General features: G+C 38.4%; 1 protein-coding gene across 5 annotated transcripts in view; it reads right to left on the reverse strand.

Moving 5' to 3' along the window:
• MYO6 (myosin VI) overlaps window positions 1-15397 on the reverse strand; it is a 156932-nt gene that overhangs the window by 33256 nt on the left and 108279 nt on the right. For all 5 annotated transcript variants that reach the window (XM_053601870.1, XM_053601869.1, XM_053601868.1 and 2 more), the window contains exons 13-19: window positions 14729-14886; window positions 12860-12951; window positions 10430-10502; window positions 8641-8768; window positions 5889-5984; window positions 5439-5612; window positions 1030-1068 (exon numbers count right to left, since the gene is read on the reverse strand). In XM_053601870.1, the coding sequence (XP_053457845.1) occupies window positions 1030-1068; window positions 5439-5612; window positions 5889-5984; window positions 8641-8768; window positions 10430-10502; window positions 12860-12951; window positions 14729-14886 (760 nt within the window). The remainder of the gene's footprint in view (window positions 1-1029; window positions 1069-5438; window positions 5613-5888; window positions 5985-8640; window positions 8769-10429; window positions 10503-12859; window positions 12952-14728; window positions 14887-15397) is intronic.

Raw genomic sequence — 15397 nt, forward strand, 5'->3', positions numbered from 1 at the left:
TGGGAAAATAAAGGTACTTTTTGAGAAAGCAAATATTATTAACAGCATCCCTTTTTCTATTTCTATGAAGATCAGCAACTTTCAAAGCAAATTAACATGAACATATGAAACTTTTGTTATTTTTTTCTTTTTTATATGGAACTTTAAAAACAGTTACTTAAAGAATTAAATTTATTTGGCACACTTTTATAATTTCAAGGTTAGAATAAATGTTTGCATTATAAACTAATAATACTTGAAAAATATTACATTTTATATTTAAATGCCAAAAACTGCAAAAAGGAAAGTCTAATACATTCAAATATGTTAGTGTTAATATATATGTGATTTTATTCTGTATTTAAGTGTCTTTATATGCTATATTTCTTCAAAATTACCCCAAGAAAAGAGGAATAAATAATATGCCCCTTAACATTTAGGTTCCGTGGATTTGTATAAAATGATTACCTTGGAATTATGCTTCTTTTATATAAACCACGTATTAAATTTCTTTCAATGGTGTTTGTTTCCATTTCAAAAAATAGGGTGAATCACTAAAGTATACAGGTAAAAAATAGGCTCCTACTAAATTCTGCCTTTATAATGGGGCATAAAAAATACTATGTCCATTTTCTCAACATTGCCATGTCTCAAAAATATTACTACAAAAGCAATAAACTAAGGGTGAATTACATGTTTAATCTTTAGTCCTAAAAAAACTACATTCTCCTCTATAATTAATTCTTTTTTAAATTACTGATTCTTAACACCTTCCTGTAACTACAGGACAATCTTAACATTCAAAGAGTTCTATATATTGCTGAAATAATCTGGCTTCACATACATTTGTGTGTGACCTTTTTCTACAACAAATCCCATCAAAATGGTAACCATTTTAAAAATTTATTCTTTTAAATAAAGGGAATATGGTTTAAAATGTATTTCTAATTATCCCAGTGTTACTGTGCTTACCTGGAATAGGCATAATTAGTAATCACACTTTTAGAGGAACATTTTTTAAAAAACTATTTTCTTTTTAAGAGTACTCACAGTACTTCGAAGTTTATCCAGAAGCAAATTTAACTGTGTCTGTCAAAGAAAAGAAATCAGTTTATTCCAACAAGCCAAATCACAGTGTCATGGCCTAATATTAGATCTCCAATGTTACATAAAAGAGCATGCAGTGACGTCCGCGCTCAGCTCAGCCACCTCCTGGGGCACAAGCCACCCACCAGACAGCATCGTGCAAAATGGCTAGTGGACACCAAGGACAAGGACGTACTTCACTTACACAGAACTTTTTAAATTAAAAGACTAAAAATTAGCAATGCTAAAAAGCATATACACGTTTGTAGGTAGGATGAATGAGGAAACATGCAGACAATGAAAATGGGGGGTGGGCGGGCTGCGTTTAGTGAGAGGCGAATGGCCCAGCGTCTGAACGTCGCCCACACCAGTGAGAATGAAGACATGTTTAAAATATTGAAATTGTTTTATGTAACATTTAGCACAAACAATATTGCCCTGACTACCTACAGAAGTGCTCTTTGCTATTTTAAAACATTTCATACTGCAACTATTTTTTAAAATTTGGACAATTTTCTTAAACAAACTGACAATGAACACTACAAGTTAGCATGCTGTCCTGTTTTTATAATATTGATCTTAATTTTACTCTGGTTCAGTACTTAAATTCCTTTATTTGCTTTATTACTTTGCAAAGTAAATTAATTGTGTAAAATTCTTATAACTGGATTTTACACTGAGATGCTTTTTTTTTGTTATTGTTAATGTTTTTATTATTTGGGGGGTTGTTTGTTTGTTTGTTTTGAGACAGAGTCTTACTTTGTCACCCTGGGTAGAGTGTGGTGACATCACAGCTCACAGCAACCTCAAACTCTTGGGCTTAAGCAATTCTCTTGCCTCGGCTTCCTAAATAGCTGGGACTATAGGCCCCTGCCACATTTTTTGTTGCAGTTGCCACTGTTGCTTAGCTGGCCGGGGCTGGGTTTGAATCCTCCAGCTCTGGTATATGTGGCTGACGCCATAACCACTGAGCTATGGGCGCTAAGCCCTATTTGAGGGGTCTTTTGAGACAAGAGTCTCACTTTGTCACCCTTAGTAGAGTGCTGTGGTATCACAGCTCACAGCAACCTCAAACTCTTAGACTTCAGAGATTCTCTTGCCTCAGCCTCCCAAGTAACTGGGACTATAGGAACCAGCCAAACATCTGGATATTTTTAGAGACAGGGTCTCTTTCTGGCTCAGGCTCGTCTTGAACTTATAAGCTCAGGCAATGCACCCACCTCAGCCTCCCAGAGTGCTAGGATTACACATGTGAACTACCACACCCAGCCCTCACATGCTTATTATGCTACTTACAGAAGACAAATTAAAATGTTAATTTTTATGTTAACACACGGGGTATTGTACTAATCACAGCTGTACTTAGTAACAGGCCTCCTGCACTGAATGCTTTCTATGCTAAGGTTACTCAAAACTTTTCATAGGCATTACCATGTGTAATCCTAATTAAGTATAAAACAAACTAATCCTGATTAACGATATATTAGCTTCATTTTTCAGGGGAAAGCAATGAGGTCCCATGGGATGAATAACTTGCCCGACATTACTAGAGCTGGTAATGGCAAAGCCACGATTCCAAAATAAGCCTGACACCAAATTTCATTCTCCTATCCGTGATACCACCACAGTATACTTCATATATACTGACAGATTTAAGCTATTAAAATGGAGTTTGTCACTGAACTCAAGAAGGATAGTCACACCCTGCTTATCTGGATGACAGAGCTATGACAATCTTTTTTTTTTTTTAATTTATTTATTTTTTTATTGTTGGGGATTCATTGAGGGTACAATAAGCCAGGTTACACTGATTGCAATTGTTAGGTAAAGTCCCTCTTGCAATCATGTCTTGCCCCCATAAAGTGTGACACACACCAAGGCCCCACCACCCCCCTCCGTTCCTCTTTCTGCTTTCAGCTATGACAATCTTAATCAATCTGGACTCCTAGTATAAGAGCCAATAATTTGGAAATAATACTATTACAAAATCCATGCTCCTTAATCCACAGATGAAGCACAGTGTTCTCCACAAAAACAGAGATAAAGGCAAAAGAGTAAAAGCAGCAAAAATAAACTAATAGTAGCTGAGAAAAATGGGAGGAACAGGGGTCAAGGACCATAAGGCATAAGGGTAAACGACCTTATGTAACTCACGCTTCGCTTACATTCTATTTTTATTTTATTCATATTTATAATAGGATAAGATTTCCAGAAAAAGGGAAAATATTTCTAAAACACTAACAGTTAAAGGGTATGTTTTAATACCCTGAAAAAGTACTTTTGGTGGAAAATTTTTGGTCCCTAGTGATGTTAGTAATTTAAATGTTACCGTAAATAATAGCCAGTTTTGTTCTTAACTGCCTTACATACTTCAAACTTGATTTAAGGAGCTCTTCTACTGTATCTGAAATTAAGAATTACTATTAATATTTCATCTCGAAGTAACTCAGAGAAAAACATACACGGGATATTTTCAGTATCACTCAGCTGCATCTTTTCATAGTCTAGCTTGTGTCCTCAAACTTTTTAAACAGGGGGCCAATTCACTGTCCCTCAGACCGTTGGAGGGCTGGACTATAGATTAAAAAAAAAACTATGAACAAATTCCTATGCACACTGCACATATCTGATTTTGAAGTAAAAAAACAAAATGGGAACAAATAATACAATCACACCGCCTCATGTGGCCTGCGGGCCGCAGTTTGAGGACCCCTGGTCTAAGGCAATGGTTCTCAACCATCCTAATGCCATGACCCTTTAAAACAGTTCCTGTGGGTCCCGAATCACAGGCCGAGAACTGCTGGTCTAAAGTAAAAAATACAGCAAGGCGGGCAGTGCCTGTGGCTCAAGGAGTAGGGCACTGGCCCCATATACCAGAGGTCGTGGGTTCAAACCCAGCCCCGGCCAAAAACTGCAAAAATAAAATAAATAAAATAAATAAAATAAAGTTTAAAAAAAAAAATACAGCAAGGCATTTTCAAGGCTCCACATGAAGGATTATTTAAACCAAAGAAGAATTTTAAGAATGTTTGTTTTTATTGATATTATCTAAAAACTTAAGTATTGTTCCTATCTATAATACCACTATAACAGTATAGTAGGAAAACACTTCATAAATGGCAGCTGTTTCATATAGGCTAATAAACTATTTTAAAACCAATGTTTTCAAATGCCTATTCAGAAATTAAAGAATATCTAAATAAGGGGAAAAATTATTGCTCAGTGAGAGAATCAGGAACTCACAATTAATATAACTTATACAAAAGTCAAGGCTTTAAAATAAAAGTCAAGGTTTTTTATTCATGACCTAAAAATGTATTATGAACTTTCCTTTATGTTTATGTCTAAGCTTATAAAAAACTCTTATAAACGTGATTTTATCACGTTAGCTATTTAGAACCCATTTCAGTCCAAAGGGATTTTTTTACAGAGGCTTATACTTTTAGTAAGTAGCACAGTATTCTGACATTTAAATACTCTTCCTAATTATATCATTTTTAATATTTAAAGTACATATACAATTATACTATATGGAAATGTATGAGATAAATTAATTCTGTTTCGTTGTGCTGCATATTGTAGTTTGTTATTATAGTTTTAAAACGTTTAAGTTTTTAAATTATTTTTCCACGCTAAATATTCAACAATTAGAAACAATTGGTAGTGTTCTAAGACACACCTTGCAACATTCCTTGTCAGAACTCAAAGAATAAATCCGCGATCCAAAATTAATAAAAAAGAATGAAACATTCTTTAATGTCTAATAAGCAAGTTGGAGAGTATGCCACACCCAAGCAAATTTTTATGTAAGTTATTAAAAACTTTAATCAAATTTTAGCACAATATGCACGCCCATAATGTCAGAAAACAAATTACAAACTGAACCATCAACTGGAGATGGGCTCTTTTCAACATGGCAGCCACTATATAAATAGGAGTCCGTGAAGGCGGTCATTTACCTGAAGCCCCTGGCTGTGCCTGCTTTTCCTCTCAACTCAACTAGTCCTCTCTAGCCATCCCGAGCTGGACTACTCCAGCCAAAACAAAACTGCTGAATGAGGAAGGAAACAGAAAACACGTGGGAAAGAGAAGGTTGGAAGGTCAACCAGACAGTCTGCAGAAGCAAGAACATTAGGAGAAGCAACCGAGATATGTTAAGAACCAAGAAAGAACACATTCAGAAAACTGTGAGCTTTTCTTGTTCAATTACGAGGCCTCCATTATGATATTTTCCATACAAATATCAACAATGCAGGCGTTTCTAACAGTGATCTACATTATCCACTTTAGAATAATAAAACAATCATAATAATTAATAAAACTGTATTTCATTTTTAATTGCAGGAAAAAAATCAAATATTTAACACAAATACCTTAAACTTGTTTCCCACGCTGATGAAGCTAAGTTTCCCTGCTTTTTGTTTAGTATCTTTGTTGTTATTTGTGGATGATTCAAACAATTCCCGTACAAACTTATCCCTGGATTCACATATTAAGGATTCAAGAGACATGTGTAAAGCATCATTATTTTTCTCCACAAACTGGGTCTGAAAAATAAATCAGACAGGAATGTTTCAGCCCACCTTGTAAGGATATCCCTGAACACGGGTCTGTGATAATGGGAACGTTCTCTGTCTGCACTGGCCAGGGCAGCTGCCCCGTCCACGTAAACACTGAGCACTAGAAGTGTGGCAGCAAACTGGGGGGCTGAATTTTTAATTTTATTAAATTTAAATTTAAGTAGCCCCATGAGGCTACAAGCTACCATATTGCACAGTGCAGCATCAACACTGAATGTTTGCTCCTGTGAAAGTTACACTCACAGTCTCATAGCACACTGCCCCTGCGAAATGCCTGATGATGAAGCCTTCGTCATCTCTGAGGTTCCTGTGAACGGCCAGCTTAGATTTTCTTGGAATCTGAAAAACAATACATACAAGAGTTATTAAGCTATCAAAAATATGTTACATAATCTTCCTTTAGAAAACAGCTGAGATGAAGAACATGTGAAATTCTAAGGGAGCAGCTCACAATGCCCACAAATTTACGAAGGTTTTTAAACTTCTAGGAAGCCTTAAAGTAGCAGTGAAATCTAGCAAATATTTGGTGTAATCTCTTAAGAAAGGACAAAACACACAGACTGGGCGCAGTGGCTCACACCTACAATCCCAGCACTTTGGGAGGCCAAAGTGGGTGGTTTACCTGAGCCAGGAATTGGAGACCAGCTTGAGCAAGAGTGAGACCCCAGCTCTAAAAACATCCAGGCATTGTGGCAGGCACCTGTAGTCCCAGCTACTTGGGAAGTTGAAGCAAGAGAATCACTGGAGCCCAAGAATTTGAGTTGCTATGAGCTGTGATGCCACAGCACTCTACCGAGGGTGACCAAGTGAGACTCTTTTTCAATAAATAAAGAAATAACAAAACACACACACACACAAAAAAAAAAAAACCAAAAGCCCCCTATTTAGAAGCATATGCAAAACACAACAGCATTTCAGAAAGTTACCCACCTATTTCTAAAGCAGTGGTTCTGACTTTGGTGCTTAGGGTCACCCCCAGAACTTTTAAATCTCTCAACCCCCACACCATTTATATCATGCGATTCTCATGGGCAGCCAGGTAAACACTGGAAATTTTCACCAGGCCTCTTCCACTGTTTTGAACCGCACACCCTAACAAGTTTACACAATGAGCCTGAATCTATTTCAAGAAAACTCAACCATTTTAAGGCTGTACCATTTAATTAAAGTATCTCATATTTGTGTCATATTTAAATTTTCTGAAATGCTTTCGCATCCAAGATCATGTCTGACTCTCAAAATAACCAAAGGTTAAGAAAGATAATCTCATTTAAAAATGAGGAAACTAAACCAAGAAAACCAGTCCGAGTGTGGGCTCTGCAGCCAAACCCGCCCATCTTCACAGACCATACCAGGATGTCACTTAACCCCTCCCTGAATGTTCCCTCATCCTGAGTGTGCAGAGACTAACAGAACTAAATGAAATAACACAAATGAGTGTATTAGAACAGTGTCTGGCCCATCTCAATGCTCCTTAAATAGCTATTATGCTTACTTTCAAAAATATACAATAGAAACAGCCTACATATATAAGGATTTACTGTTTTTCTCCGGTTCTCATTTGAAAAAAAGCAATCAGAGCCCATTCCTGAAGCTTCTGTTTCCTGTCCTTCAGTCACACACCTCTGAGATCCTGGGTGCAATTTTGTTAACGGGTAATCAGCCCTTGTAAAGGTAACTGCGTATCTGCAGGCTGCTCATAACAAGGAGTAGTGAGTTGTGAATAAATAGGACTGGATACATACCTTCAATTTTAGCAACTTTTGTTGAGGATACTTTTTTTGTTTCTTTGTTTTTATTTCCACTGAGGCAACAGAAACAGGCTCAAAATTATAAGAAATAATACAAAATATAGGAAAAACGCCAAGTCAAAGGAGCAGGTAGTTGTAGAGATTTCAGACCAAAGGGAATTACAATTATATCAGCTATTCAAGTAAATACATTTAATCTATTTACACTGCTTTTGTTAAGGATGAATGGAAACAAAAATACTTGTTACCATTCACTTAAACTCCTGGATCCATCAAAGCAACAATCGTTATGTCACAACACCAAAATAATGTAAGTATGGGAGATATTTGCCTGTTAGTTCCCTGACCCCACCAAGCAACTCTACGCAGCTTTCCTCTCTCTCCTTTTTCTTTTTTCACCGTTGTTATTATCTGTAAGATGGGGCTTTACACCTATCTTCACAGTTCCAAGCAACATCCAGGTTTCCCTATGCTAATCAGGCTTTTTTTGAGCCCAAAGATAGAGCTGTGCTTGTATTACCTCAGGGGAAAACGGTTGAGGGAAAAGACAAACAGAACTAGGTGAACACAGGAAAACCCTCACAGCCACCCAGTCCAGCCTCGTGCAGGACGGCCCCACTTTTCAGTTCAGGGATTCAGGCCCCAGGATTCTGGCTCTTCTGGAGCGCCCCTCTCATCTCCTGCTGCTGCTCTTTGGGCCTGGCTCCCCCTTCACTCCACCTAATCCTTCCTTTGCTTCAGCTCCTATTTCCCTCACTGAGTATATTTTCCATTCAAAACTCCCTAGGAAAGAGGATTAAATTGAATTGGCTGACCACTATCTCATATGGGCTGCTTCCACCAGTCAGAGCTCTACACTGCTGGTCTCCCAAATGCGCAGACAGGTGGCTGCTCCTGACACCAGCTGCTAACCCTGGAATACAATCAGGGTCACAGGACACAAAACAAAGCCACTGACAGCCACTTAGCTCAGAAGGGAGAACATGAAGACAGCGGGTAAACCTCTTTGTTCATCTTGATGAAATGTACTTTTCATCCAGGGAAAGGGCCTTAATTACACAAACTGTTATTATCAAAACATACAGAAACTGTAAATGACCATCTACGTAAGACGCTGTGCTGGATATAGCATATTTGCTCTAAACCCTACTAAATTTATGATTCTAATTATCTAATATCTGGTGCACCATTTTAATGATTTCTCTCCCCCCAACCGAGACTGAATTTTAGAATGCTCAACTCACAGTGAGGCGGAAATGCTCCTTGTGCTTCTGGTGAACGGCAGATGTGAAGTGCTGATCGCTCGGCTGGGGAAGACGATTTTCTTCATCCAAAATATCCAGTATTCCCACTAATTTTGCTTCAATTAAATCTATTTCAAACAATGGAAATACACTTGAGCAAAAACATAACATTTTACAGATATGTGAACAATTCACTGATCACAAATTTCAAGGATCAATGGGAAGCAACATAACAGATAATTCTGTAATTCTCTCAAAGGCTATAGAGGAAAGATGGATTTTTATTTCAAATCTAGTCATTTGTCAGAAAGTAATAACATATAATTTTTAAGTTTTAGAAAAATAAGTCCATACAGAAGGTAACTTATATAATAACCGTTCAGTTTGTAAAGTACGATAAGAGGCTAAGGAACCAGAAAGTCCGCCTTTTCCAGATGACATCTTTAGACAAAGTGAAGCAAAAATACAGAAGCTTTGGCACACACAGCTCTGTAATAATACATTCCGAAACTGTGCAGAACTTCTCGGTAACAGCACAGCTTTATGCTCCTTCCATTAATTCATTTGACTTATATGCCTGTTCAAAACACATGTAAACTTCCTAAACACAGTATGCAAGAATTGTTGAGTGGGGTAGAGCTATAGGAAGAGAAATTAAGATTCTAACTACATTGGGCAGAAAATGATGCATCTTGGGCAATTAGTGACAGTGACAGAGGGGGAGTGTTGAACCAAGGTCTAAATACAAGTATTCTGATAAATCCATTATAGGGGGTAAAGATGAACTAAAAGATAATAAATGGGAGGGGAGAAGTTCCAGACCACGAAGACCAGGCAAGAAAGGAGATGGCAAGTCAAGGGAATGGTGAGTAGACCAGCTAGGATGTGAAAGTGCTTTGAAAAGTTACACTTACGTAATCTGGTTTATTGTACCCTCAATGAATCCCCAACAATAAAAAGAAAAGAAAAGTTACACTGATGCAAAGCAACATCATTATTATATTATCTTGTCCAAAGATAACACATGAGTTACCAACTAGATTTTCAAATCGGGTTTTCAAAATAAGGCTTATCCAACAGAGATGAGAGAGAAAGAAAAGGAAGGCTGAAAGCAGCTTGGGGCAAAGGTGGTGTTTAATGAAAGGTTTCTTCCTGCTAAGACAGAAAAAAGAACCCCTGCTCTCCTGCTACACAGTATTATCTGAAGGGAACACACAGAGAGCCAATCTACAGTCAGTCAGAGGGTGCCGCAAGGCACAGCAGAGACAAACAACCAGAGCCCACCCTGCCACATAGAGGAGACGCACAGGGCCCCTGAGCCGATCCACAGTCAGCCAGAGGGTGCCGCAAGGCACAGCAGAGGACGGACAGCCAGAGCCCACCCTGCCACACAGAGGGGACACGCAGAGCTCCTGAGCCGATCTGCAGTCAGTCAGAGGGTGCCACAAGGCACAGCAGAGACAGACAGCCAGAGCCCACCCTGCCACACCTCGCCTACAGCCTGGCCTAACCACGAACTTCTTCACGTGAGATGATAAATCCCTCTGCTGCCTAAGCAATGGAGCCTTCCTCTTAAATAATTCACGTTACCAAAAACACGCATCATGATAAACACTTTAAAAACTTTCAACAAAGCTAAAATTGATGTCTTTTCAGGGAAAACACCTAAGCAGCACCAAAGAACTAAGTCTTACAACTGGTGATGATAACCACGGAGCACAGAAAAAACCACTAGTCGATATATTCACTGTCTTCCTTTATTTCTCAAAGACAGTTAAAAAATACATACCAATACAGTCCTGATTATCCACATAATGCACTTCATTAACACCCAAACCTTCTTTCTGATAAAGTTCTTGCTCCTAAAAATAAAATAATCATAATCATAGATATGAAAACACTGTGTGATCTGAAAGATTCAGTGTTTTGTGCTGGTTTTGAATATAACATTATTAGAATGCAAAGGTGCATAATGGCTAGCACAGCACCAAACAGTTTTCTAGAGGTGGAACAGATTTTGAACATGTGCAAACAGGTACTAAAATCAAGGAAAGAGCAATTAACTACAAATGGGCCCTAATACATGCACACTGATAATAATATACACAAAGTGACCAAAAAAGTATTATTTCGAAAGGAAAAAATTGAATTAAAATGATAACGGTTAGGCAGGGCACAGGGCTCTGGTTGTAATCCTAGCACACTGGGAGGCCTAGGCAGGTGGATCGCCTGACTTCAGGAGTTCCAGGCCAGCCTAAGCAAGAGTGAGACCCCATCTCTACTGAAAATAGAAAAACTAGCCAGGGGCATTGTGGTGGGCACCTGTAGTCCAAGCTACTCAGAAGGCTGAGGCAAGGGATTTCTTGAGCCCAAGAGTTTAAGGTTGCTGTGCTCTAGAACACCACAGCACTCTATCCAGGGCTGAGAGTGAAACTTTGTCTCGGGGAAAAAAAAATGTAATGCTTAATACAAGTCGTGTCTGAGCACCTCTTGTAAGGCAGAAGCCAAATATGACTTGAGTATTACAATTTTAACACAGGTCTTCCTTTTCTTAAAATGTGTATACAATTTTTGGCACGCTTTGGGAAAAATAAGTGTAATTTAGAAGAATAAATATATAAATCAAAGTTGAGTCCTTAGATGTAAGTCTAGCTATCTTCTTTAAAAATTTTTTTAAACTTTTATCACAGATAAGCAAACTATGCAATGAGCTTAAGTTAATGTGTTCTAACATTGTTTCCTGAACATTTAAATATTTCTTCCAATGAGATACACTAAAAAAGGTGGTGTCCATCATTCTGGAAGGCACTGTCCACTTTAACTTAATCTGAATTTCAAATTCACATTTTAAAGGATGTCTGTCGTAACAGTAAACGTAAATCAAGGTAGTGTCTCCTCTTTATGAAGTTTCTAGATAAAGCTTCCTGCTGGGTTGGTGTGGAAGGAAAGCATTAAGTTACCGTAAATGAAAGACGCACAAGTGAAACTTCCCATGGTAACAGAAGAACTAATGTGGCTGGATAAAATATTTTCCAAGAAACTATCTTACTGGTAAGCACTTGTTTTATCTGTTTGTTTATCCCAGAATGCCTTTAACTATAGTATATAAGTAAATATACAAAAGCTGGAATGTTCTGGGAAGCCTATGAAAATACAGACATAATAAAAATGTGGGAAAAGATAGAATGGGATGGAAACAGGGGAAAAATTGTGCATTTCAGCCTGGCCACAGTGGAGGATGGAACTTAGAATACAGCCATGCTGTTAAGAAGCAAGTACAGTGTTATGGGCCAACAGGCAGAGAAGCGGGGCTCAGACCTGCGGAAGTGACTACAGTAAATGCTCTGAGTATTAGTTTCTTTATCCGTAAAGTAAGGGGCTGGGCAAGATGACCTCTGAGGTCCTTTTAACTCTACTGTCCCCTTCAATAAAACATATCTCCAATAGTACAAGGAAAGGAAAGTCGAGGGTTCTCGTAAGGAAACGCTGGAGGATGTAAATTCAGGGAAAGAATTCTGGGCCTGATCACAAATAAACTGATTCAAAGCTACCTTTACCTTCTGTACTCTAATAATTACAAAGTAACTTTCCTACACTTGGATTCTGAGTGTCTGCTACATCTACGGTTATCCGCATGAGTAGTGGCCAGAAGTTCCCTCCTGGACCAGAGATGGTGCCTGGCAAAGGGCAAGCCATTCATAGGCTGGCAGTCCTCAAAGAACCGCCCACAGGGGACCCTTGCAGGGAAAGCACGTCCCAGAGTCACTCCAGGCCAGCGACTCCGTGGAATCTGCTGAACTGGTGGCTCTGCTGCTCCAGGTAGAGATCAGGTGAGTGGGCAGCAGAAGGGCAGCAGAGAGACTTTAAAGAACGGCAGGAGGTGCCAAGGACAAGGGTGACAGTAGAGAGTTATCTGGCGGTAGCAGAAGTAGAGACAATAGAATCAGAAAAACAAGAACTTCAAGTCTAGGGAAAGTCACTGGTAAGAAACAACAGATGTTCACTCGTGGGAGGCGGCCCGTATTAGGTATTAGCAGGAGTTAATTGTGAACCAATAACAATTCCCATGTGCTCCAGGGGCCCCTGCTGGGCTTCCCTGAGCCACCGTCCCTTATACCTCATCAAAGCCCATCGATGGCGTAGCTGCAGCTTGTCTCTCCTCTTTGAAATTTAAAATAGCATAATACAGATCTTAAGTTCAAAGTACAATGGCAATTACCTCCTTCAAAATCCTTTCGTTAAAAAATTGCTGAAGTTTTTCATTGCAATAGTTGATGCAAAATTGTTCAAAACTATTATGCTCAAAGTATTCTGAAAACATAAACCAGAGCCAAGAATGATTATCAGACCAACTTCATATAAATATATCATAGAATGTTATTGTATTAATGGCTTACTTTTAAATTAGGCTAAAAAACGTATTTTTACCATCCTCGTATTTTTACCATTCTTGTCAGAAACCTATACTGCTAAGGTATAATTGTTCTATATTTCCCAAATGTTCTTATTTCAAGACTTTAAATTTTGAGGGCATTAAAATTAAGTATTAAAAATACCCTGCTTCAATTGACAAAAAGGGTATTAGTCAGATGAGATAAATGTTATACACCAAAAGCTACAAAATGTAAGCTACTCATAACAACTTTATGAAGCAAAGGTATTAAAGCAATCTAAAGCACAAAAATTACTTAAAATACAAGTGCTTTAGAAGACTTTTTCCCACATAATCTGGTATAATTTGATAATCTTACAGTTATCGAAAATGCTATGGATACAAATTTATTTCTAATATTAAGAGATACTATATGATGTCTAAGATCTTACGGCTCTAAAATTTTATGGTTCTGTGTACATTATGCTAAAACTAATACAGAACAGGAAACAAATATGTAGATCATGAAATCTTAAGTTAGTGATGAGCATTTCTCTACCTTTGAACAAAAGGTAATGATTGATTGTAAATTTTAAAATATCTAAGTTCAAAAGGCAAACTCTGTCCCTCCTGGAATATGAACACTCACACCTTTCCCTGGGAAAGGCAAACAGACCACAAAGGAGCACTTCCTCACAGCCAGACAGAAGCCCATGTCACAAAGCCAAGACAACACGGTCACTCGGACAACACAGTAGCGTTCAGACGCGGCTGACCCATTTCATTTCCCACGGAGCACTCTACACTTGCTCTCAAATTAATCATCTTGAGACCTTTTTCATTTGACAGAAAATTAACTTGAAATAGCTATTTGTTAACAACCCTAGGGATGAATTTTTACACAGTCAACTCATACCCATCACTCCATGTTAGTCAATGGTTTTAATGACTTTATTATCTGCATTTATTATCTTTATTTAGTTGACGTTATTGTCTTTCTTCTTAGGAGCTGGGGTCTTAGTTCACTACAGCGTAAAATCCCTAAGAGTAAGCAATCTTCCCTCCTCGCCCTTCTCAATAGCTGTGATTACATGTGAACCACCAGGCCTGGAGACCTTCCTATCTTTATTGGTAGCACTCAAGAGCTTACTTTTATTTAACTGAACTCATTTAAGAGTATAGTGATATCCTTAACTATAGTAATTTCTTTTTTTTTTTTTTTTTTTGTAGAGACAGAGTCTCACTGTACCGCCCTTGGTAGAGTGCCGTGGCGTCACACAGCTCACAGCAACCTCTAACTCTTGGGCTTATGCGATTCTCTTGCCTCAGCCTCCCGAGCAGCTGGGACTACAGGCGCCCGCCACAACGCCCGGCTATTTTTTGGTTGCAGTTTGGCCGGGGCTGGGTTTGAACCCGCCACCCTCGGTATATGGGGCCGGCGCCCTACTCACTGAGCCACAGGCGCCGCCCAACTATAGTAATTTCAATCAAGATGTTTTAATTTTAGACATTGGTGTGACCAAAACTAATCCCCATAAGTCTTTCCTTTGTTTATTTAAGCACTGGCTTCCTACTGAAGTCATATTATGAAACGGATGTGTGGACATATAATTGAACATCTATCAAGTGAAAGGTTTTTCAAGAGCAAACTTTTTTTTAACGTGTGAAAAAAATTATCAAACTAATATAAACCCGCAAAAAAAAACTCTTACTTACCAAAACCAGCAATATCTAGGACTCCAATAAAATAGGATGATGTTTCAAAAGGAAAACACTGATTTACCCTGTTTACCACATGATCAAAAAGATGGCTGTAGACCGTCTTGGCCAGGGCATCACGGGCGTTGTTTGCCTGTTCCACTTTCAGAGGCACCCTGGAAAAGAAGACTATGCCAGTGAAAACTCCATACCAAAGCAGACTGAAAACAATACCCGATACCCAGGGTCAAAGTAAACCCAAATCTATGCATCGTGAAAACAAAAGAAATGGTTATCCAGGGTCATGTGTGAACAGGCACAGATAAGTGTGGCTAAGTAGAAAACCCCAGGAGAAGGGGAGTTATGTGAAGTTAGACAGAAAATCCATCATTAAGTTAAAGAACTTTAGGCTTGAAAAATCATTTCAACCTTAATTTACACTTCACTTTATATGCATGTATGCTGAATATATAAAAAATTATCCAGAGGAAAAACTGTCCTTTTGACATTATTTACATGCAAAAGAAGTATTTAATTCAGGATCACTTTGTTTTTTTATTTTTTATTTTTTATTTTTGTAGAGACAGAGTCTCACTTTACTGCCCTTGGTAGAGTGCTGTGGCGTCACACAGCTCACAGCAACCTCCAGCTCTTGGGCTTATGTGATTCTCTTGCCTCAGCCTCCCA

The sequence above is a fragment of the Nycticebus coucang genome, chromosome 9 (genome assembly GCF_027406575.1).
Source record: "Nycticebus coucang isolate mNycCou1 chromosome 9, mNycCou1.pri, whole genome shotgun sequence".
Taxonomy (NCBI): Eukaryota; Metazoa; Chordata; class Mammalia; order Primates; family Lorisidae; genus Nycticebus; species Nycticebus coucang.